General features: G+C 46.8%; 1 protein-coding gene across 3 annotated transcripts; it reads right to left on the bottom strand.

Moving 5' to 3' along the window:
- Positions 1 to 33: 33 nt before the first annotated feature.
- PHC1 (polyhomeotic homolog 1 (Drosophila)) lies at positions 34 to 19623 on the bottom strand. 3 transcript variants are annotated; one of them, XM_004692934.2, is made up of 15 exons: positions 19536 to 19623; positions 16661 to 16818; positions 15646 to 15756; positions 14834 to 14914; positions 13943 to 14092; positions 13215 to 13370; positions 8478 to 8973; positions 6057 to 6844; positions 4892 to 5039; positions 4436 to 4647; positions 3732 to 3846; positions 2976 to 3084; positions 2647 to 2797; positions 1938 to 2169; positions 34 to 978 (listed from the first exon to the last, which is right to left on the bottom strand). In XM_004692934.2, the coding sequence occupies exons 2-15, from the start codon at positions 16772 to 16774 to the stop codon at positions 824 to 826; spliced, it is 3018 nt and encodes a 1005-aa protein (XP_004692991.1). In that variant the 5' UTR covers positions 16775 to 16818; positions 19536 to 19623; the 3' UTR covers positions 34 to 823. The 3 variants fall into 3 exon arrangements, with proteins under 3 accessions (XP_004692991.1, XP_012588084.1, XP_012588086.1); XM_012732630.1 differs by having other exon boundaries at positions 13215 to 13346; positions 19536 to 19604; XM_012732632.1 differs by lacking the exon at positions 13215 to 13370 and having other exon boundaries at positions 19536 to 19604.
- Between the last annotated feature and the right edge of the window lie 6 nt (positions 19624 to 19629).

Raw genomic sequence — 19629 nt, 5'->3', positions numbered from 1 at the left:
GACCAATGTTCACCTTCCAATGAAGTGGGAAAAAATATTTAATATTTTTCTTGTATAAAGAACAGCGCCGCAGGCAGGTGTTTGCACTCCTGGCGTGGGCCCACACACTCCTGGTCATAAAGCTATTAGACAGCAGGGTTGGGACTGAAGTTAGGGTGGAGGACAACAAAGTGGAAGGGGGCGGGAGGAGAGAGAAAGAATGACAACAGCCACACGTGTGCCAAACACTTTTAGTCCCTGCAGCAAATCAGAATGATGCCAACCACGTCTCTCAATTGGCTGGTGACCCTGCCATGGATGCAGGAGAAAATATTCAATACTAAAGGGGTGAGTGACGACAACGAAAATTCCGGGCCACAGCTACAGTTGAACAATCCAGAAGGAGGGGTAAGGGAGTACCAGATTTTGCTACTGTGTCCCTACCTCTCCACAGGGGAGGCACACCTACAATGCCCCCATTTCTTGCGTTACCATACTGTATATATATTCCTCCGCTTAGAGAACAAAGACCCTGGCTAGACACTGCACTCCAGGATAAGGCTGGGCAGGCCTAGATCTCTAGACTGCCTCTTCAAGATTGGATTAGGGTAGGTGAGAAGTATAAAGGTTCTTTTGAAAACAAAGTAGAACCCAGAGAAAATGTCAAAGCTGCCGCCATGTAGCACCAGCAACTAATTCTTGGACAACTCTGTCCCTGTCTCCGGGAGCCCCTCAAAGAAGATGTACACAGTTGAAACAGCTCTTCCCGGTAGAGTCTGCTGGTTCCAGGTTATAACCTGGACAGGGGAGTGTCTGCCTTAGGCTGCTTGTGCAAGAGGCCTCCTTAAGTCTCCTTGAGGACATTTATCTTGGCGCAGATCTTAAGGGCAGGGCCCAGCTTGATGTTCATGGCACTCATGAGGTGTTCTTCCTTAAGTAACAAAAGGGCCTGTCCATCGATCTCCTGGGAGCGAAACTCTTCTGCAATCTCTTGGCAGCCTAGGAGGGAACGGTGGAATAGGTATGAGAGCCTGCAGGTTGCACCAGGGGCAGAAGGGAAAATAAAGATGAAAAACAGACCCACCAACAGTTCATCCCACACCACTTATCCTAAATTCAAGGACAAAGGTCTGAGATGGCAAGCTTTGGATGCAGAATGACATCACCAAGAACAACTGGCTACTTAAAAAAAAAGTGAGCCCATATCAAAAAAGGAACAGCTCAGTTACTCAACCACAGAAATAACTTTAGCCCAACAGCCTGAGGAAGAGAAATGACAGGGAGCAAATACATTGTTTTCTTCCATATTGGCAAAAATATCAAAGTAAAGAGCATTGGTGTCATTTTGTTTAAGGGCCCTGAATTCCAGCAAATAGCAAAGGTACAGTGGTTTCCTTTTCTGGATAAAGCCAAAATCACCTCTAGCAAGAATAGCTCAACAGTCCTGCCTTGAAGACAACAGGGGAACAATGGGTCCGTATTTCCTAACCACTGAAAATGGACCCTTATCCATGTGGCTGTCACAGTCACACAGCAAGGACACTTTAGCGTCCACAGGTCACATCAAAAGACTCCCACTTCTTGCCCAAAGAACGGCCAGTGTAAGGCCCTTCGGTAGCTGTGCTGAGTGCTGATAAACTTGTAATGGCCTTCAGCTGCACATAAAATACTTTCTAAAGAACCGACTACTGAAACATACATACTTGCACAAATACGCCTTATCCAAAAATGACTGGTAAGAAACGGCTAGATCAGAAGTGACAAAAATCAAACATTGCAAAATTGCTGGCGTGAGAGGACAGTCTGTGAAGAAAGTGGGCGAGCAGGATGAACACGTGGAGCCTCTCAAGTGCTCAAAGTCCTACTGCTGAAAAGACAGGTCTGTCCTGACACAGCCTGCACAGGCAGACACGGGAGAAGCTGGCCTGCAGGCCAAGTTCTGCTGGAGGAGCCCTCACCTTGTAAGGAAGCGATGAATTCATACACCTCCTCTACACTCCAACGGCTGGGGTTGCTGGATAGGAACACGGGGTTGATTCCATGTAACTCGGGAGTAGGCGGAGCTGTGTTGGAGTTCCCCAGGTCGCGCTCTCCATGCCCCGCTCGCACTGATAAAGGCCCAGGAGACGTCGGAGAGAGTGCTTCATCATAACTGGAATTATCTGAACCCCGGCTAGAGTCTTCTTGACCCTAGAGAGGAAACAGCCGAGCAGTGAGACCTACCTGTCCTGAAGTTTCCCTCTCTCCTGCCCAGCCACCGTGGATTTGGGATAGTATTGGGCATAGTGGAAAAACTAATTTTACCACCAGCGACACAATTAGTGCTTTCCTTTTCAAATGTCCCAGATCACTAGTCTCTCCAGTGCCTTTTAAGTATAAACTTTATTGCTTTCTTAATTCTCACCTGCTATCAACAACTGACCTGGATTTTCTCTACTCAAGTTTGACGTGTGGATTAAGGGATACATGGACCAGTAATCAGGTGGAAGGAGACAAGACACAGGGTGTTGGGAAGGGGGTAAAGATCTCTTGGATTATGGAGTAATGCCATCAACAGGAAACCAGATTCTGGTCTCCTGCTCTTTTATCCGGGCAAAGGCAATGCCCATGTGGGAAGAGGAAGAAAAAAGGCATGCTTGACAGGTGGCTGGCTCTGCACAAGCTCACCCGGTGGCGCTTGCCCTGGATCTTGGCGCGGGCGATATCTGAGGAGCTGCGACGGGGTCCGCGCCGGCGAACACGAGCGTAATTGGCTTCCTGAAACTCTTTCATTTTTTTCCTCTTCAGCCGGAACTGGTGGCTACAGCTCACATTATACCTGCAGGGCACATGTAAGCTGTCCAAGGTGCCAAAGAAGACTACCTTGCTGCCCTACACTAAATGTGAACTGACATTTAAGAGCTGACTGGAAATGCCAGCTGTGAGATGCCCCTGGGAAGGGAAGGACGCACGTGAGCTGGAGGAACCAGTGCAAAGGCGAGGGGGGGCAGCAGTACCTCTTCGCGCAGGTCATGGAGCAGAACCTTTTGGAGCCTCGAAACTGCTCTGCAGGCGCGTACTTCCCACAGTACTCACACTTCAGAAGGTTTGCCTTCTTATCTAGCTCTGAAAACAAGGCATCACTGGAGAGTGGCCATCAGCAGGCCCAAAGCAGGACTCTAATTACTCTCAGGGTTTGCCCCCAAGAACACACAACCTAATCAAGAATCCCTAAAACAAAGTCCCAAATCCAAAACTATAAAGACTTGTCCCTCTGGAGCGTCACAGCCTCCCTAGCTTTAAGCCTGACCATTTCTATGTTCTATGACTAATTTTTTCCTATTCCACATTCTTAGTTTTCAGACAGGACTGAATTTCTGCAGAGGAGAAAGGAGCGAATTATGAATGCCTAGAAGATAAAAGATACCTCTCTCACCAAGGTTTCCAACAGCAGAGCCCTTACTATAATTTATCTAGTCTATCTAGACAAAGGAAAAAAAAAAACACTAGAAACTAAGAAATGTCGTTTTAGACCATCTTTTAGAATATATATCCTCATAGTAAATAATTCAACAAGTTACTTTAACTTGCTAAAACTCCCTAATCTGTGGAGCAACTTTTGTGTGACTCTACAATCTTGTGATATATATAGCAGTTTATATGTGTAGACAGGCTTCAGTTTACATGTGTACACAGAGATGATAATGACTTCACGGTGTCCTCGCACATCTCGAGAGCCCCCTCCCCCAGGAGGGCCTAACACACATACTCACCGGCAGATGGGCTGGCCCCACCCACGGGGCCGCCTGACTGATTCTCACTCAGCCCTGGCGGGAGGCCCGTGTGCAGTGGCTTCTCAGACTCTTTCAGTAACTGAGAACAACCCACCTGTCCCGGAAAAAGTTCACTGGTAAGTCAGTCGAATTCCCTTCTGCCTCTCTGTAGCTTTCCCCAGCATTCCTCACCAATGTGTCGCTGCCTGGATCTCTGCATTAGAAAGAGGCAGAGATCCACCTCTGGTTCAGTCAGAACCTTATCAAACAGGGCCCCTGAAGTCTCTACCTGGCTTTTTAAGATAAACTACTGGAGAACAAGCTCCTACCCCAGCTCCCTACTTGGTCCTTGTCCTTCCCAAGTGGCAGAGAAGGCCACTTGACACCTGTGTTTTAGCCATGGCTCTACAAGTCAGACTGGCCAAGCCTTCACTACACCACGGTCTTCACTGTCAAACCACCTAGCAGGTGGCTGTGTGGGTCACTTTGTTCTTTTTTTTTTTTTTTCTTCTCAACATTTTTATTTTCAGGTCCACAAGCTCTTTCCTTCTCCCTTCCTTCTTTACAATGCACCAAATCTACAGCAAAATTAACCCTTTGTTAGTAAATACACAGTCCTGAGTCTTCTGTACTTAGCAGGAGTTTGAAGTTAAGGATCAGACCAAGTACCCACTTAAAAGTGCCCCTTATGGTCCTGCCCTCACCGGGAAAGGTTCTGCTCCTTCCTGGATGACAAAGCCTTCAATGATGTGTGTGAGAATCTGGGGCTTCACAATGGCCTGTGGGGGTTTGGAGTCACCCATCTGCCTGCACACCATGGCCAGCGTAGGCGGTGGTGCTGCCGGAGCCGGAGCCAAGGCTCCTAGTTCACTGCTTGGGGTATTTGCATTCACACTGGTCACTGGCTCAGCTTTCTCTGGAAAATAAACACAGGTTAGGGGACAGATGTGGGGATAGCATAACTGACCCGGCTTTTAGCCAAGCCAGCCTGATCGCTCACAGTAATAGCTAGTTACCTCTGATCATGCCCTCTGGATATACTTACACACCCCCAAGTTGAGGCCTGTATTCTACTAAGGAGGATTTATCTTTTAGCTACTTAGACCATTCCTCTGAGCCCTGTGTCCTCCCCCGCAGTGCTGAGGAAACCAGTCACTCACCTCCAAGACTACTCTTCTCCTCCATGGCCTTCGGGCTCTCTGCTGCTGGAGACGCCTTGGTGGGAAGCACCGAACTCAATGTAGAGATATCATCTCTCTCCTCCTCACACTCGGCTTTGCGTTTGACAGCCAAGGTCTGGGGTTTGCCCTACAAAGTGAAAAAATGGGAAAGAAACCAAGATTTATGAGTGAAGGGTAATAAGGAACCACTGTGGTCCCATCCTCTCTTCACTGAAGATTCTCCAAATTGTATACTTCCGCCTCATGCTTTCCTGGCCATTCCCAAGAAGTGTGACTTCTATGTCAGCAAATGCCATATTCTTTGGTCCTGGCATACAGACCCAGGATCCTTTATGGACCCACCAAGAACTATTGTTCATCTCAGGATGAATTCAGGAGAAGGCTATCGTGATTCAACTTAATACAGATCTACAACACCGTTATTTCAGTAGTGAATTTAGGAGTACAAAATTCATATAGCATAGACATTAATGCCTCTCCCTTTACAAGTGGAGCATATTAGTATATTAACCTTCCATGAGTTTCTCTTTTTTTTTTTTTAATTTATTTTTTATTTGTACATACAGAACTGGGGTACAGGCCAGAAACTCAGGGGCGGTGAGAGGCTTCACCAGAGTTAGTGGTGGGGAGCAGAACAGGCAGATCTACGAAGTACACTGCTGAGGGGAGCAGCGGGTGGGCCCGGAGAGGTCTGCCCCGCCATGTGGTCACCTCCGGGGCAGGCGGGAATCGAACTCATGCGGAAGTGGCTTTAGCTTCTCAGTGCTGTGCTTTAACCCACTGCGCCACCAGGGAGGGCCGAGTTTCTCTCTTACAAAAGGAGGTCAATACCAGTATCTTAGCCTTCTCAACTCTTTTTTTTTGCATAAAACTGGGATACAGGCCAAAAGCACAGGAGGTAAGAGGATTCACCAGAGACAGAGTGGGGAGCAGAACAGACAGACTGACTGAAATACAGTGGGCAGGACAAGAGAGGTCTGCTGTGGGTCAGGTGTGGTGATAGTGCTGAGATTTGACCCTAGGCCACCAAAAAGGCCTTTCTTCTCGAGTCTTTATGCTCCTACTGAATTAAGTTCTATTTCCAGAAACCCCAGCTCTATTCTCAAGGGTAACAGGTTCCTCAAAATTGTCAGACATCACTCACCGGCAGGTGCACAGACTGCATGTAGAAGGCAGCAGGGACTTGGGCGACAACAGGGGAAGAGGTGGTAGCCCCACTCTTTACCACCTGTGCTGTGCCCTGTACAGGAGCAAGGCTCATCCCAGCAGCCATAGCAGGAGGGCACTCCTGCAGCGCACCAGGCGCCTGGGACGAAGGTGGCGAGGAGGCCAGATGGGCCTGACCAGTCTGCACTGCACCTGGCATCCCCCGGGAAGTAGGGACAGTGGCTGCCAGCTGGGCCAAGCCCAAAGCCTGGGCCTGAGCTGTGCCTGGCTGCCGGGTGCCCACAACTTGCACGGGGATGTGGGGTGGCGGTTGCTGGACAGCTGACATCTTAGCCGCCCCTAACTGAGGAGGCTTGATCGGAGGAACAGGTGGTTTGGACTGGATGGGGATGGGGGGCTTGGGGCTTGGGTCAGGTGGGAGGGACAAGGGTGACGACTGAAGCATGGGCTGAACAACCAAGGTTTGGGCTTGCTGCTGGGACTGGGAAGGGGGGACCTGCTGAGTGGGCGGGACCTGTGGTGGCTGAGGGGCAGAGAGAGTTGTGGCTTGCTGCTGCTGCTGCTGCTGCTGCTGCTGCTGCTGCTGCTGCTGCTGCTGCGCCAGCTGGAGGTGTGTGGCTGTGTGGAGCAGCTGGGACTGGCGGTGCTGGAACTGCTGCTGGTGGTGGATGGCAATCTGCTGCTGGATCACCACCTGTTTCTGCTGGAGGTGGATCTGTTGCTGCTGCTGAATCAGTGAATGAGGCTGGATCTGTGTGTAGGTGGCTACAAGAATCCCAGAGTGGAACAAAGAACAGAAATAGAGCAGAAAATGAGCATCATTAGAAACTAAAAGTAAAATCACCTTTGGAATCATAGTGAGTGGAGATCCTGGTTGGGATGAAGCAAGAGTTTAACCCACTCACCCCTTTTCCAAGTCAGACAGTACCACCTACCTCTAGGCTGAAAGATCTCGAGGAAAGACTTTCCTTATTCAGTCACTGAACTATCCTTGGTAATTATCTTTTCAAGATACATTTATTATGCATACAAGAACTGAGGTACAGGACAGAGACGCCAAAGGTGTGGGGTGAGAGGATTCACCAGTGACAGAGTGGGGAGCAGAACAGGCAGATGGACCTAAATTCACTACTGAGGGGAGCAGGGGGGGAGACAGGAGAGATCTGCTGCGCCATGTGAGTCAGCAACCTGGCTGGGGATTGAACTCCTGCTGTAGTGGCTGCAGACAGCTTGATAGTCCCTTGAGCAACCAGGGAGGCCCCCTTGGTAATTTCTTGTATTTACCTGCCTTTAAACTTTTCTGCTTTTCCTAAATCCTGTTACTCAGAATGGTGGGCCCAACCTCTATATGATTACATGCTGAATTCCTCAAAGGCTGAGTCCACATTTTATTAAGGTTTACATCCCTAGCAAGGAAGACGTCTGCTGTGGTAAAGATCCCAGCACTGCCCATAATGTGTCCATTTAAAAAAAAAAAGAACCATTTTTAAAATTCACCAGTTTAGGTCACACCTACTATGGAAGTGGTAAGAGGCAGCAGCTGGAGCTGCGACATTACTCAGTCTCCGCCACTGTGAACTGAACTTGACAGTCTGCACCTTCTACTCTCTCCCAGACTGCCCAGAGAACACATGTAAGGTGAAAGCCCTTTGGAAACACAAGTGCTATTATATGTAAGTGCTAGGTATTAACATTACAGCCAATAACTAAGTGACTTTTTGTAGTAAATTATCCAAATACAGTAACTAGTAACTAAAGTGCTAGATGTAAGGAAGGCCAAGTAAGCATCACCAAGTAAGGTGCACACATCTGACTAGAGCCAGCAGCATAAACCATTCTGGGTTATAATGATTCCTACTCTTTTTTTATCCTCATCATTGATACTGGTGATCACCAGCTGACTCTGTCAAGTCCTGGCTCTATCTGCTCATCCTAACTGCCTGACACCACTGATGCTATCTCTACTCTACATGGGGCCAGCTAGCCATGAGACAGGGAGGGAGAACACATCCATTATGCTAAATCGTACACTCCCTGAGGACAGAAATCTGTTTTTCACAGAAGTGTCTCCAGCACTTCACAGGTAGCTACAGGCAACTCAGTAAACTGAGTGAATGCGCTGGTACAGTGGGAAACTGTACTTAAGACTTTGGCCTGAAGACTGCAGGCCTAAGAAAGCGGACAAGGCCACCTGCACACTGTCGCCTGGCGGGAGCAGCAACGTGGTCTATTCTCTGTCCTCCCGTCTGCCTAAACTAACAAGATGAAGACTGATGAGGAATCTTTCTGTCTACTATCCACAATCAAGAGAGGAAGGAAAAAAGGGCAAAAAACCACATTCCACAAGACAGCAAACAAACTCCGACACAAAAAGCACCTGCGAGAGGCGACAGCTTACCTGAACTAATGAGGGTCTGGCTTGGAGCGGGGGTAGCCGTCCGTGTCAGGTTCATGCCCACGTTCTGCTGACCAGTGCCATCTGCTTCTGCCTTCTTGGCTGCTGCACTCTCTGCTTCTGTCTGGCTGCCCTGACTCACAGTCACGGTTTGGGCTGCAGGCAAGGGTTGCACTACTCCTGTGCCCTTCCGGGGACAGCTCCCGCTTCCACCCATTCCTGAGGATGGCAACTGACCCAAACCCCCAGGCGCCTGGCCACCTCCACCTGCACCCATGGGCCCTGGGATACTATTCCCACTGCCTCCACCAGCTTGACTAAGGTTGAGGGATTGGCCTGAGGCTCCAGAGGAAGCCTGAGCCACAGCAAGGGCCTGGCTAGAGGCCTGGGAGAGGCTAGAAACAGGGGAGGCTCCAGGAGGAATGGCCTTCTGAGTAGAGCCTGGTATTTGGGGTCCTTGGGCTGAGGCCTGTTGGTTTCTCACTGCCAAATTCTGCACCTGAAAGACAAGAAAATGAAGAGATTGAGAAAATGGGGACCGAAAATCAAAGACTTCTAAAGACCTTGCTTCTAGAGTAGCAAAATAGTTCTAGTTTCATACTCTACAGCCACAGCCCACCTCCACTCTACCCCCATTTTTTCCACATGTACATGAAAGATGTTTCATGTACCCAGGGAGGAACTCTAGAATCAAATTTGATTTTTCAACATCTTTCATTCCTTAACAAATGTACCATCAACTTTGGTCGTTTATTCCTTCAAAATGTCTCAGATTTTTCCCTCTCCTCTCCATTCATTCATTCAACCTCCCCAAATACTACTTAACGTGTCAGGTACTATACTGGATACTGGGAATGCAGAAGTGAAGACACAGCCTCTGCTATTCATGAGAACTTTCTACTAGAGAACAAAGACAAGATTCCCCAAGAACCGTATTATACAATGCACAGATCTGCGCAGGAGCACCAAGGAGGACGAGGAGCTCGAGGGAGAGTGCAGAACATTCCCAAAACACCGGATGTGCCATCTGAGAAGCACTGGTAATCCTAGAAACTGGGTTTTCAGACACCAGTAATGACATCTGCAAAATTATGGAGCCAAGAAAGTGCACATCATCTTTGTAAGCTAGAAGTATTTCATTATATTTGGGGTGAGTTAGAAGGAGTGACAAGAAACAAAGCTAGGAAGGTAGGCTGAGGTCAGGGTGGCAAAAGGGTACCAGATAACGAAAGGCCTGGTGTGTTAAAACAAGGAGAGTCTAAACTGTAGTTGGGAAACAAAGTCCATATGTCTTATTCACTGTTACATTCCCAGCAACTAGGCTCAGTGCCTGACACGCAGTACTGGAGTATTTACTCCAAAATATGAATAGAGAAGAAATGAGAAGCACTTAGTTGACAATGGGAAGCCACATATTAATCAGAATAAATCAAAACTGTATTTAAAACCATTCTTTTTAAACTGCTAGAAGTACAGTAGTCACTTTGGAAAATAATTTGGCAATATATCCTGAAAGTAAACCTTCATACACTCTTTAACCCAGGAATTCCACAAGAGAAACTCTTGCTCTATAAAACAGGAGGCACATATAAGCATGTCCACTGCTCAGAGGACTCATGGGAACCACCCAAATGGCCATTATCCGAAAAGACAAACAAATTGAATATAATATATTTACACATGGGATTTACACAGAAATCAAAGTTAATAAAGTAAAATGACATGACCAATACAAATAAATCTTGACAATATGCTAAGAAAGCATTCTCGACATGATTGCATGCTGCATAAGTACCTTACATATTTAGATACAAATTTTGAAATGTATACAAAGACATGGTTTGAGAGATTTGCTTCTAAATAACCTGCCAGCTGGGGAGCAGCCTGGACAGAAGCCCTGTGCTGGTATTTGTGGAAGGTGGATGGTAAGTAAGTACACAGGGAATCTGGTTTTCTCTCCCTTAGATAGGTTTGAATTTTTCCATGATAAACAGCATTTTTAAGAACTACATGTAAACACAATAAAACTATGTAAAGGCTGACACTTGGCACCAAATTGATCACTACTAGCAGGCAGTGAATGGGAACTAGGGACTGCTTACTGTATTATATTAAGAATTACTGAATAAATAAATAAAAGTGATCCATGGATGGACCGAGAAGAGGGTGTCATGAGCCAAGGACTATGTTTTATTAAATTGTATACAGCAGGAGCACAGTTAACAGCTTGTATCTTCTTATGTACACGTATTCAGATAGGAATGTGGCAGAGGACTAGAGGTAGGTAAGGCTGAAGTCAAGCAACCAGTTAGAAAACTATTACAGCAATTCAGGTGAAAAGTAAGAACCTGAAATCAGGCAGCAGCAGTAAGGAGGAAGTGACAGCTTTTGAGAGGTATTTACAAGAATCATCAGAACTGGGTGCTGGGGCCCTTAATACGATCTGGCAATTCGTTTTTTCCTAATCAGTTTCCTTTCCATAATGGCTACTTAAAGTCTTCCTACTCTGCCTTTAATTCAAGCCACTTCCTCTCCACCCCTGCAGGGACAATAAAACCACATGGGGGATGGTGCTTCATCAGTTCCACCTCCAATTTACCAGGCTACATACCAGGCCCCAGACACTTCTCCCAGCTCTCCCTCTGTCCCTCCTCCTACCAAAGTACAATCCTTTCCAAGCTCAGGAGCCCATGCCTCTTCCACAAAAAACTCAGTGACCAACCTCTGCTGTTTCCTCCATGTCTCCTTGACTGAACAGTGCCTGAACGTAATGTTCACCACGCTTGCCCCTGCCTCATTTCTTGTTACTGAAACTCTTAATCACGTTCACATTCACCGCATCTGTTCCCTCCATCCAGTCGTTCTTTCACTCACGCTACTCTGGGTTCGACCCCACAGCTCCACAGAAACACTTCTCCGCTCACATTAGTAATCCCTCTTGCCCGCCTTCTCAACTGCTGTGACACGGGACCGATCCACTCAGACCTGCCACTTCCTGAAATATTCTGTTCCCCATCCCCATGATATCACACATTCCAGATTTTCCTGCCTGTCACTTTTTCCTACTACCCTTTGTCAGCCCATCGCCCTCTACTTGATCTTGACCTGCACTATCTCCAACCCGGAGGCTGCTTCTTAAGCACTATCTTTATAAGCACCATCTCATCGGCCACTACATGCCAGCTATGCTTAAATATTTCCCTCCAGCTCAGATCTCTGCAGTGAGCTCGAACATACAAGACCAATGACCCCTCATCACCTCATGGAAGGCCCACAGGCATTTCCAAATCAACACATCCAAAAGCGAGCTTCACCCTAAATCCACTCTCCAACACCTAATGGCAGTGCTAGCCACCTCACTGCTGTCAGGCTTCACCACCTCCAGCACTTCCCTCAGCTACCCCAGTACTCCGTTTTCAATGATTTTCTAAATTTTTCTCAAATCTGTTCATTTCTGTCCATCTCCACTGGTACCTGCCCAAGTCAATGTCTCTCACCCAAGCTGTGGTACTCATCCTCCCTACATTCACTCACAACCATTTTCATTTATATCCATATGGAAGCCGAGCCCTTATCTCAAAGTTCTCTAATTTACTTCATTGTTTTCCACTGCCCTTTGCCTGAAGCCCAAATTGCTACACACACAGTCCCTAAGGTCCTATAAGATTCGGATACTGCTCCCCCTCCCATTCTATTTGCCAAACTGCAGAAGGTGGGTCTTCTTTCAATTCCTCAATCATATAAAGCTCCTGCCCTTCCCAGGTGTGGACATGAGATCCTCTGCTAACAACACTCTCCTCCCGCAACAGCTTCCACAGGCCCCAATCTGAATGTCACCACCTCAGTCATTTCTTACTGGCATCTATCCCCATCCCAAAGGAAAACTAGGTCTCTTTTTATGTTTTCAGAACACTCTGTACCTACTAGTGAATCAATTAATACACCATTCAGAGGGTGCCTTGATGACCTGGAACCTCTGCCAGTCTAGTGAGCATGACTGTCCAAGACATTCAAGGCTCAGAGAGGTCTGATATGTGTCCAAATGAAGTTAACAGTTGCCTTCTTCAAGCGCCTTCGCATATCAACACATTTAGTCCTCACAACATACCCCGAAATAGTTTCTCCATAGTAGATATTTTACAGAGGAAGAAACCTGTGCTTCATCAAAAGATGTTAAATCATTTGCTGAGGTGACACAGGTCCTACTGATGACGCTACCAATCCACAAGATAAGACACTCAGGTTCAACTATATATTAGAGAAGGTACAGGAGACAATGGTGAGAAAGACTTTTTTGGGAGCACGGTACGCAGGAACAGACAGGTGAAAGCTGAAAGCTACCGTCACTCAGAGGAGTCAACCCAGCAGGTCAGTTTCATATCCGTAACAGAATTCCCTCACCGAGCCCCTATATTCCGAAGACACTAATGCAAGGAGAGAGAATAAGACTTCTGAATAAAATAAGCCTTGAACGGCTAAAAGAAGAGTAAGGAAACCTGCCCTGTGCAGGGACTGAGGCTCCCCAAGTCCATAGAGTTGTTTTCAACTCACTGCTATTCCCCTTCCAGCTCACATCAACTCAACAGTTGTAAGAGATCCAGATTCTACGGAAATTAAGAAAAAGAAACACAAGCAAAAAAGAATCTGAAAAGGAGTAACGGGCTGGTAGGGTGGGCCTGGTCCCCGGTGCACCCTTCTTCCTCCCCAGTCCCACCCCCAGGTCAAGTGGTGGCCACTGACCTGATCTGCATCTGTATGAACTCCCGGAGACTGAGCAGATGGCACCTCCTGCTGGACTGCAGCCACCGCCCCGTTAGGCATCAGGATGAGCTGGGAGGCTAGAGGCACATTCCGGCCCAGGGTCCGGTTTACCTGCAATAGGTTTCCCAGCTGTGGCTGGCAAGGAGAGGAGAAAGAGGAAGAGCAGAGGAAAGAGGACAGGAGGAAAAGAAGAAAGACAGAAGAAGTGGAAGGGAAGGACCACAAGACAAAATAAACAGAAGCTATGAAGCAGCTAAGCCCTGCCCCTTTCCACACCAACCCAGGAGACCCTTATTCTCCAGATGCGATGAGTCATCCAGAAGAAAACCTAGAATGTGTATAAAATTATGGAGTGACAGCAAAGAGTCAAATATCTGAGAAGCTGAGACATGAGGATTTAAGGACAAGTATTTATAGATGGTGAACAGACAGGCCAAGAAACATGGAATCTGTGTATGTATGCTATAGGTTTAAAGATTAGACTGTATCTCAGGTTAATTTATTCAAATGTCCACATCTTCTAACTGAGATCTCAACATAAGCTGCAGATACTTGCAAATACTGAATATCACTTCTAGAGGCAAGGCATAGTCCGTCTTAAAACATCTGTGTACCCACAGTTAAGTAAAACAGCTTTGACTCAAGACCTTGCCAGGGACAGAACAAGTATGACTCTAGGACATATGGCAGCTATAGCTATGGCTTACCCGTAGATACATCTGGGCCTGGGACTGGTTGAGGGGTGGGGAAGTGGTGTTCCCCAGTAGCACAGATTGGGTCAAAGTGGTAGCACTGGGAGAGCTCACACTCTGGGATCGGCTGATGAGCTGGGCGGCCGACGTGGTGGCTAGATTGATCTGCGTGGTATAAAAAGGAACCAGGATTAAGGACTTTAAAGCAGTAAGAGGAGAGGTACGTAACTGACAGGTGCACAGTGACAGGCAGTCGAGAACCTAATATCTCACTTTCACAGAGTCAGGGGAAATGAATAATAACTTCCTTATCTGTAACTGTCACCTTGACGACTTAGGGTATTACTAGCGAAGAGAAACCCATCCCTACCACTAGCCTAACAGCTGACAGGGAAAGAGAGCAAAATGGAGCCTTTGGACTTTTCACTGAAAGGTCCGAGATTAAACCCTCTCCTTTGTTTCTTCCTCTTCTTCCCCAGGATTTCCTTCCTCCTTTTTAGACCTCCTCATTAAGAACTACTACACAGATCCAAGTTGGTTACTTTCCCTATTATTAACATGCACTAGATCAGAGCAGTAAATGCCACTCTCAGGTCAACTGCACAAATAGTTTAAGGACCTCCCCTGGTGGCACAAGGGATTAAGTCTCATCAGCACTATGAAGCCACTGCAGCATGAGTTCAATCCCTGGCCAGAAAAGTGACCCACATGGTGCAGCAGAACTCTCCTGTCTCTTCACAGGTGTATTTCAGTAGATCTGCTCCCCACTCTGTCTCTGGTGAATTCTCTCACCACCCCTCCCCCAGACCTGCACTTCTCTGGCCTGCACCCCAGCTCTTGTATGCATAAATACAAGAAATCAATCTTAAGGAAAAAAAGTAGTTTAAGCCATAGGTTGGTACTCACTGAGGCCTGGGTGGTGGCAGTCTGCTGCTGCGTCGTGCTGGTGTTTGGGGAGCTGGCCTGCCGACTGGCAGCAATGGTGGCCTGTCACAGGGCAAAGGAAAAAAAAAGGACACAAGGAAGAAAAGTCTGAGTCTTCCTGTAATGAATTACAGGCACAAACAGAAACCACAGGTAAGAAGTGAAGGACTCACTGCTAGTCCAGTAATACCCACCCACCATCCTGGGGCCAATAGGCAACCTATCCTCCCTGTCTACTTCCTTTCAGTGACCCCTTTGGTGAGGTCATATCATGAGTCACTGGTCAGCCTGCTTGAGCTATCCAATACCGCCAATAAAAGTGAGCACAGTATAATTTTCTGGTATGCACACTTTTTAAAAAATGAAAACAAACTGGAAAAGTTAACGTTAATGATTTACTTTGGTGAAGCCAGTATGTCCCATTTCAACACGTCATCAAAATAAACAAACTAATGAGAAGTTTTACATTTTTTTTCATACCAAGTCTTCGAAATCCAAAGTCTTACTACAAATCTCAAATTGAACTGGCCACACTTTAAGCATTCTCTTGCTACACATTAGACAGGGCAGGTCTAGAACACAGCCATCCTGCCTCGGAAAGGCAGTTCTGCTACTGCTGCTGCTCCTCCTGCAGCCCCAGAAGCCAAGACCCATTCACCCTCCTTCAGGCAGAGAAGACTCTTTCCCTTCGAGCTTAATGTAGGATTCACTGGGGCCCAAAGTCCAAAAGTCACACCTGCCCACCTGCAGTGCCTGTCCCCTCCCTCCTGGCCAGCTGGCTGCTGACCTCTCACCTGCTGGACGGCAGCCAGGCTATGCAGCTGGGCATTGCTGAGCTGCTGTTGGAGCATGAACTGGTGGAAATACTGAGCTGCATTGGGCTGACGCTGCAGTGCCTGCAGAGCCTACGAGGAGAAAGAGAGCAACCCACTTGCAATGAGTCACTTCTAAGTCCTACTCTACACAAATCACTGTGATCCTATCAAAGGGATACATGGCAAAGAGAGAAACACAGGACGAGGGGAGTCTAGATAAGTCATCAACATCAGGTTTGTCCATTTTTATATTAGAATCGGTAAGTTCATATAGCCCTTGGATTGTGGGGCAGCAGTAATCTCCTAGACTCTCTACCTGGACATAAAGAATGCGATTCATGCAAACTTTTTTCCCAAAATGAATCTGGAAATAAACGATAAAGCAGGGAAACGTACTGTGACTAGGTAGGTTGAAAATAAATGGGATGTTGACTGATGTAAAGAAAAGGACATATTCTAGGGATATAATCAGGTGTTAGAGCCCTACGGGGTTGAAAATGGTGAAAATCGGTGAACAGTGGCTTGTGAAATATCCTATGATGCAAAATTTTCAACTAGCTGGCATTTTTATATATCTATAGCATAATGTTAATGGGTTGATAAAGATGATACTGATAATTCAGTTTTAGTGTAAACTTACTCTTGAACAATTATTCTTATGAGGTGATAGTTATTCTAGTAACCAAAATCATTTAAGTAAAAGGTCCCAAGGAAACCAGACAGTTCGTGAAGAGAAATGGTTAGTTAGAAACTTGTTATATCAATGAAATGGTATTAAAAATAACCTAGTTGAAAGGATAAATCTTAGTCTGTTTGCCAGTTCAAACTGTTATAAATGTCTAATATTTTAGGGCTGGAAGGAAACTCAGTCATTACCTAAGCTGATTGCCCCCATTTTCTAGAAGGGAAGTAGAGGCCACACTCTTTTAGCCCCTCAGCCACCACCCCCCCAGGCCGATACTCACAGGTCACAGCCCCCAAGGCAAAGCCTCACCTGTACTGCTTGGCGCTCATACAGTGACATCTGAGCTATCTGGGGCCGAGAGCTGCCCCCTGAGCTGGAACTCCCATTGGTGGAGTTGGAGTTCTGCTCACTCTCAGTCTCCATGACAGCTGTCCAGGGTCCCCGAGGATGGTGCTCAGACTCCAGACCTAGATGGAAACAGCAAAGGATTAAAATTTATACCCAATCACAGACTGTTACTTCATGGTATTATTCCAGTTATCTAAGCATCTTCCTCTTCTTCCATAACCATGACTTCTGGGGTTTATAGCTACCAAACGCATTGTACACTTACAGTCATATCTTCCCCAAACCATCTTTGAAGCTGTGCAATGTCTCAAACGCTCTTTACAGAGCCCCTCACGATGTCCTTAAGTATCAAATGGCCAGTCTGTAAATCAGCACCTCATAAAACTAGGGCTTCTTCACCTTCTCCCAGCACTTTTTAACAGTGTAAAACCTTCCCATTTGAAATTTGTCTTATTTTTATCAGCATCTGAAACATTATCAGTATCATCTTTGGCAATGGTCACCACTTCCTAAGAGGCCACTAGATGCCTCCTGAGTTCTTCACCTCCATTACTTCTAGTGCTCTAAGGTAAATATTATTAATCTCCACTTTACAATTACAGAAATGAGGGCTTTTGAGGTTAAAAAAGCGGACCTGATCTTTATATGACTAAGTCTTTACATGAGCACATGCTGCTTCTTCGAGCTGCCTTGCCAGAGAAATCTGTAATTAAGGCAATATCACTCAGTTTGAAATGTCCTCATTTATGGAGAAGTTAAGATACATACACCTGCTCACTGGATCATGAAAAGCCATACAACTAGGGAGAAAAGTTAGCCCACAGTCTACAGAGACCACAAAGCTGTCTGGTTTCGGCTCTGACTACTAGCGATACTTCAGGCGTGTCACTTTCCCTCCTTACTCTCCAAGTTCTCATTGTGAAAGCTTTTCACCTGAAAGTAACATCATTTTAACAAGTGACTCCCAGGTATTAAACATATTAAATATACCGCAATGAAAATCTCTAAGAAAGTAAGATTCAACTTTTTAATCTAGTACAAGTGGTCGGAATTTACCCTGTGGGGTCTAAAATTTGCAGGAAGGCTCATAAAAGCTAAAAACCAAGCAAAACAGGAGATGAGAAGCAAGAAGAAAAATGCTTCCAAAGCAACACTAAAGCATCATAAGGATTTCTGCTCAGTTTTTTTCTCTCTAACCTTTTTCCCTCCCTCTAGACACTACTTTTTAAGGCATGGGACCACTAGAAATATAAGGTCTGCAAGCACTATTTGGTTTAGGAACGTCAACATCAAACCAGGATTTCTCCTAAGGGTTGCCAGTAGTTTTATCAGTATGCCTGGATCTTAATGATTGCATCCAAAACAAACAATGAAGCAAACAAAACCAAACTGCTTGGACTTGAAAACAGAGTCGAGATTCCTTATTATTCATTCCCAGGGTCTTCTAGTCCCATCATTATCACCCCAAAATTCTACAGGTCTCAAGTTTCATTTCAGAATAGCAAATGTCACAGCAAACATGGATAAAACCCAGCACAGAGGAGAAATCCTATCTGCTTCAACTCTCAATCTATCTTCTCCCCATATCTTTTACCAAAATATCAAAGCACTAAACAGATAAAGACCCAAGAATCTTCATTATCAGCATGTGAAGAAAAAAATGTGCGTAAGGATTAGAGGCAGCACAGCTTAAAGCAGACGGTGGACTGAGTTCACCGAAGTCACAGACATGAGACCCAACTATTGAAGAATTGCATTCTCACAGGTAAAAACCGAATACACCGCATCCCCTCATTTCCCCCAAGTGAAATTATCTTTGTCTTTCAAACTGTGAAACGTAAATAGAGATGAAATTCAGGTTTTTAATGAAATCTGAGAAAGCTGTCATCAAAACTAGAGTTCGATCCCAGGCACATAAATCAATCATGTAAAATTCAATACAGAAAATGAAGACAACAAAAAGTTTAAGTTTAAATTTTCAAGGCTAACCTGGAAAAGAAAGAGCAAGAATTTGAGCCATAAAAGGTCCCCAGAAAAGCTAAACCTTAGTCACTGACAAAAGTAACACTGGGGTGTGTATGAGTTGGGTTGAATGAGCATGGACTTCTAGAAGAAAACTAGAAGGGATATGGACGTGGAACTGGTACTGGATCTACTGGAGCCAAGAGTTGGAGGAAATCAACTTCCCCGAGCATAAAATTCTATCTCGTAGAAAGGATGGGGCTTTGGAAGCGGTGGGGCGCGAGAAGGAGGTGGTTCGGGGAAGACTGTAGCGAAGAAATGCGAGTGATCAGGAGAATAGTGGACGCCCAGGGGTCCTTGTTCTCTATAGAACCTCGATGAAATGAGGGTCCGAAGAAATCAAACATATCGAAGACGGAAGGGGCGCAGGTCGACAGGCTGGTGCCGGGACTCAGCTGCCCCAAGGTGCAGGGCAATGTGGTGCTGGTAGCAGGGGCAGAGCGGCAGGAGGGAGCGCCAGACAGAAGTCAAGGAATTGGGGGCTGAAGAACCTAGCGGACCGTAAAAAGCGGGGCTAACTAGACAGCATGCTCGGATGGGAGAACCAAAGTCAGAGAAGGAAAAATGAATGAGAAAACGAGCAGTCAGAGGCAACTCGGGTGACGGACCGACAGCGCGAAGCACAGCGAGGCGAGGAGCAAGACTTGGACGGGCAGAGCCGAAGGACCGCAGAGCGCAGCGCTGGAGGCAGGCAGGGGAGAAACTGGGGGAGGTACCTGGGGCGTCACACAGACCGAGGTGGCTGAAGAAACATCCCCGCGCAGCCAAGCCCCCAGAGGTCCTGCCCCTCCCCAGCCCGCTGTCGCCCGGTTACCTTCGCGCCGGGCTGGGCACCCCCGCGCTCCCGGGGGGGCGTCCACCTCAGGAGCCCGGGCCCCCGGTCGCCAGGCTGGGCTGGGGGCTCGCTC

The sequence above is a fragment of the Condylura cristata genome, unplaced genomic scaffold (genome assembly GCF_000260355.1).
Source record: "Condylura cristata isolate star-nosed mole 26May11 unplaced genomic scaffold, ConCri1.0 scaffold00034, whole genome shotgun sequence".
Lineage (NCBI taxonomy): Eukaryota > Metazoa > Chordata > Mammalia > Eulipotyphla > Talpidae > Condylura > Condylura cristata.
The sequence above is the reverse complement of the archived record's forward strand: the minus strand, read 5'-3'. Positions and strand labels throughout refer to the sequence as shown.

Excerpts from the sequence above, each read along its gene's own strand:
- PHC1 (XM_004692934.2), bottom strand. The coding sequence starts at position 16,774 with ATGGAGACTGAGAGTGAGCAGAACTCCAACTCCACCAATGGGAGTTCC. Across the intron at positions 13,371-13,942 it reads AGGCCCAGATGTATCTACGG|CCACAGCTGGGAAACCTATT; the intron begins GTAAGCCATAGC and ends TCTCCTTGCCAG. Across the intron at positions 6,845-8,477 it reads CCAGACCCTCATTAGTTCAG|CCACCTACACACAGATCCAG; the intron begins GTAAGCTGTCGC and ends GGATTCTTGTAG.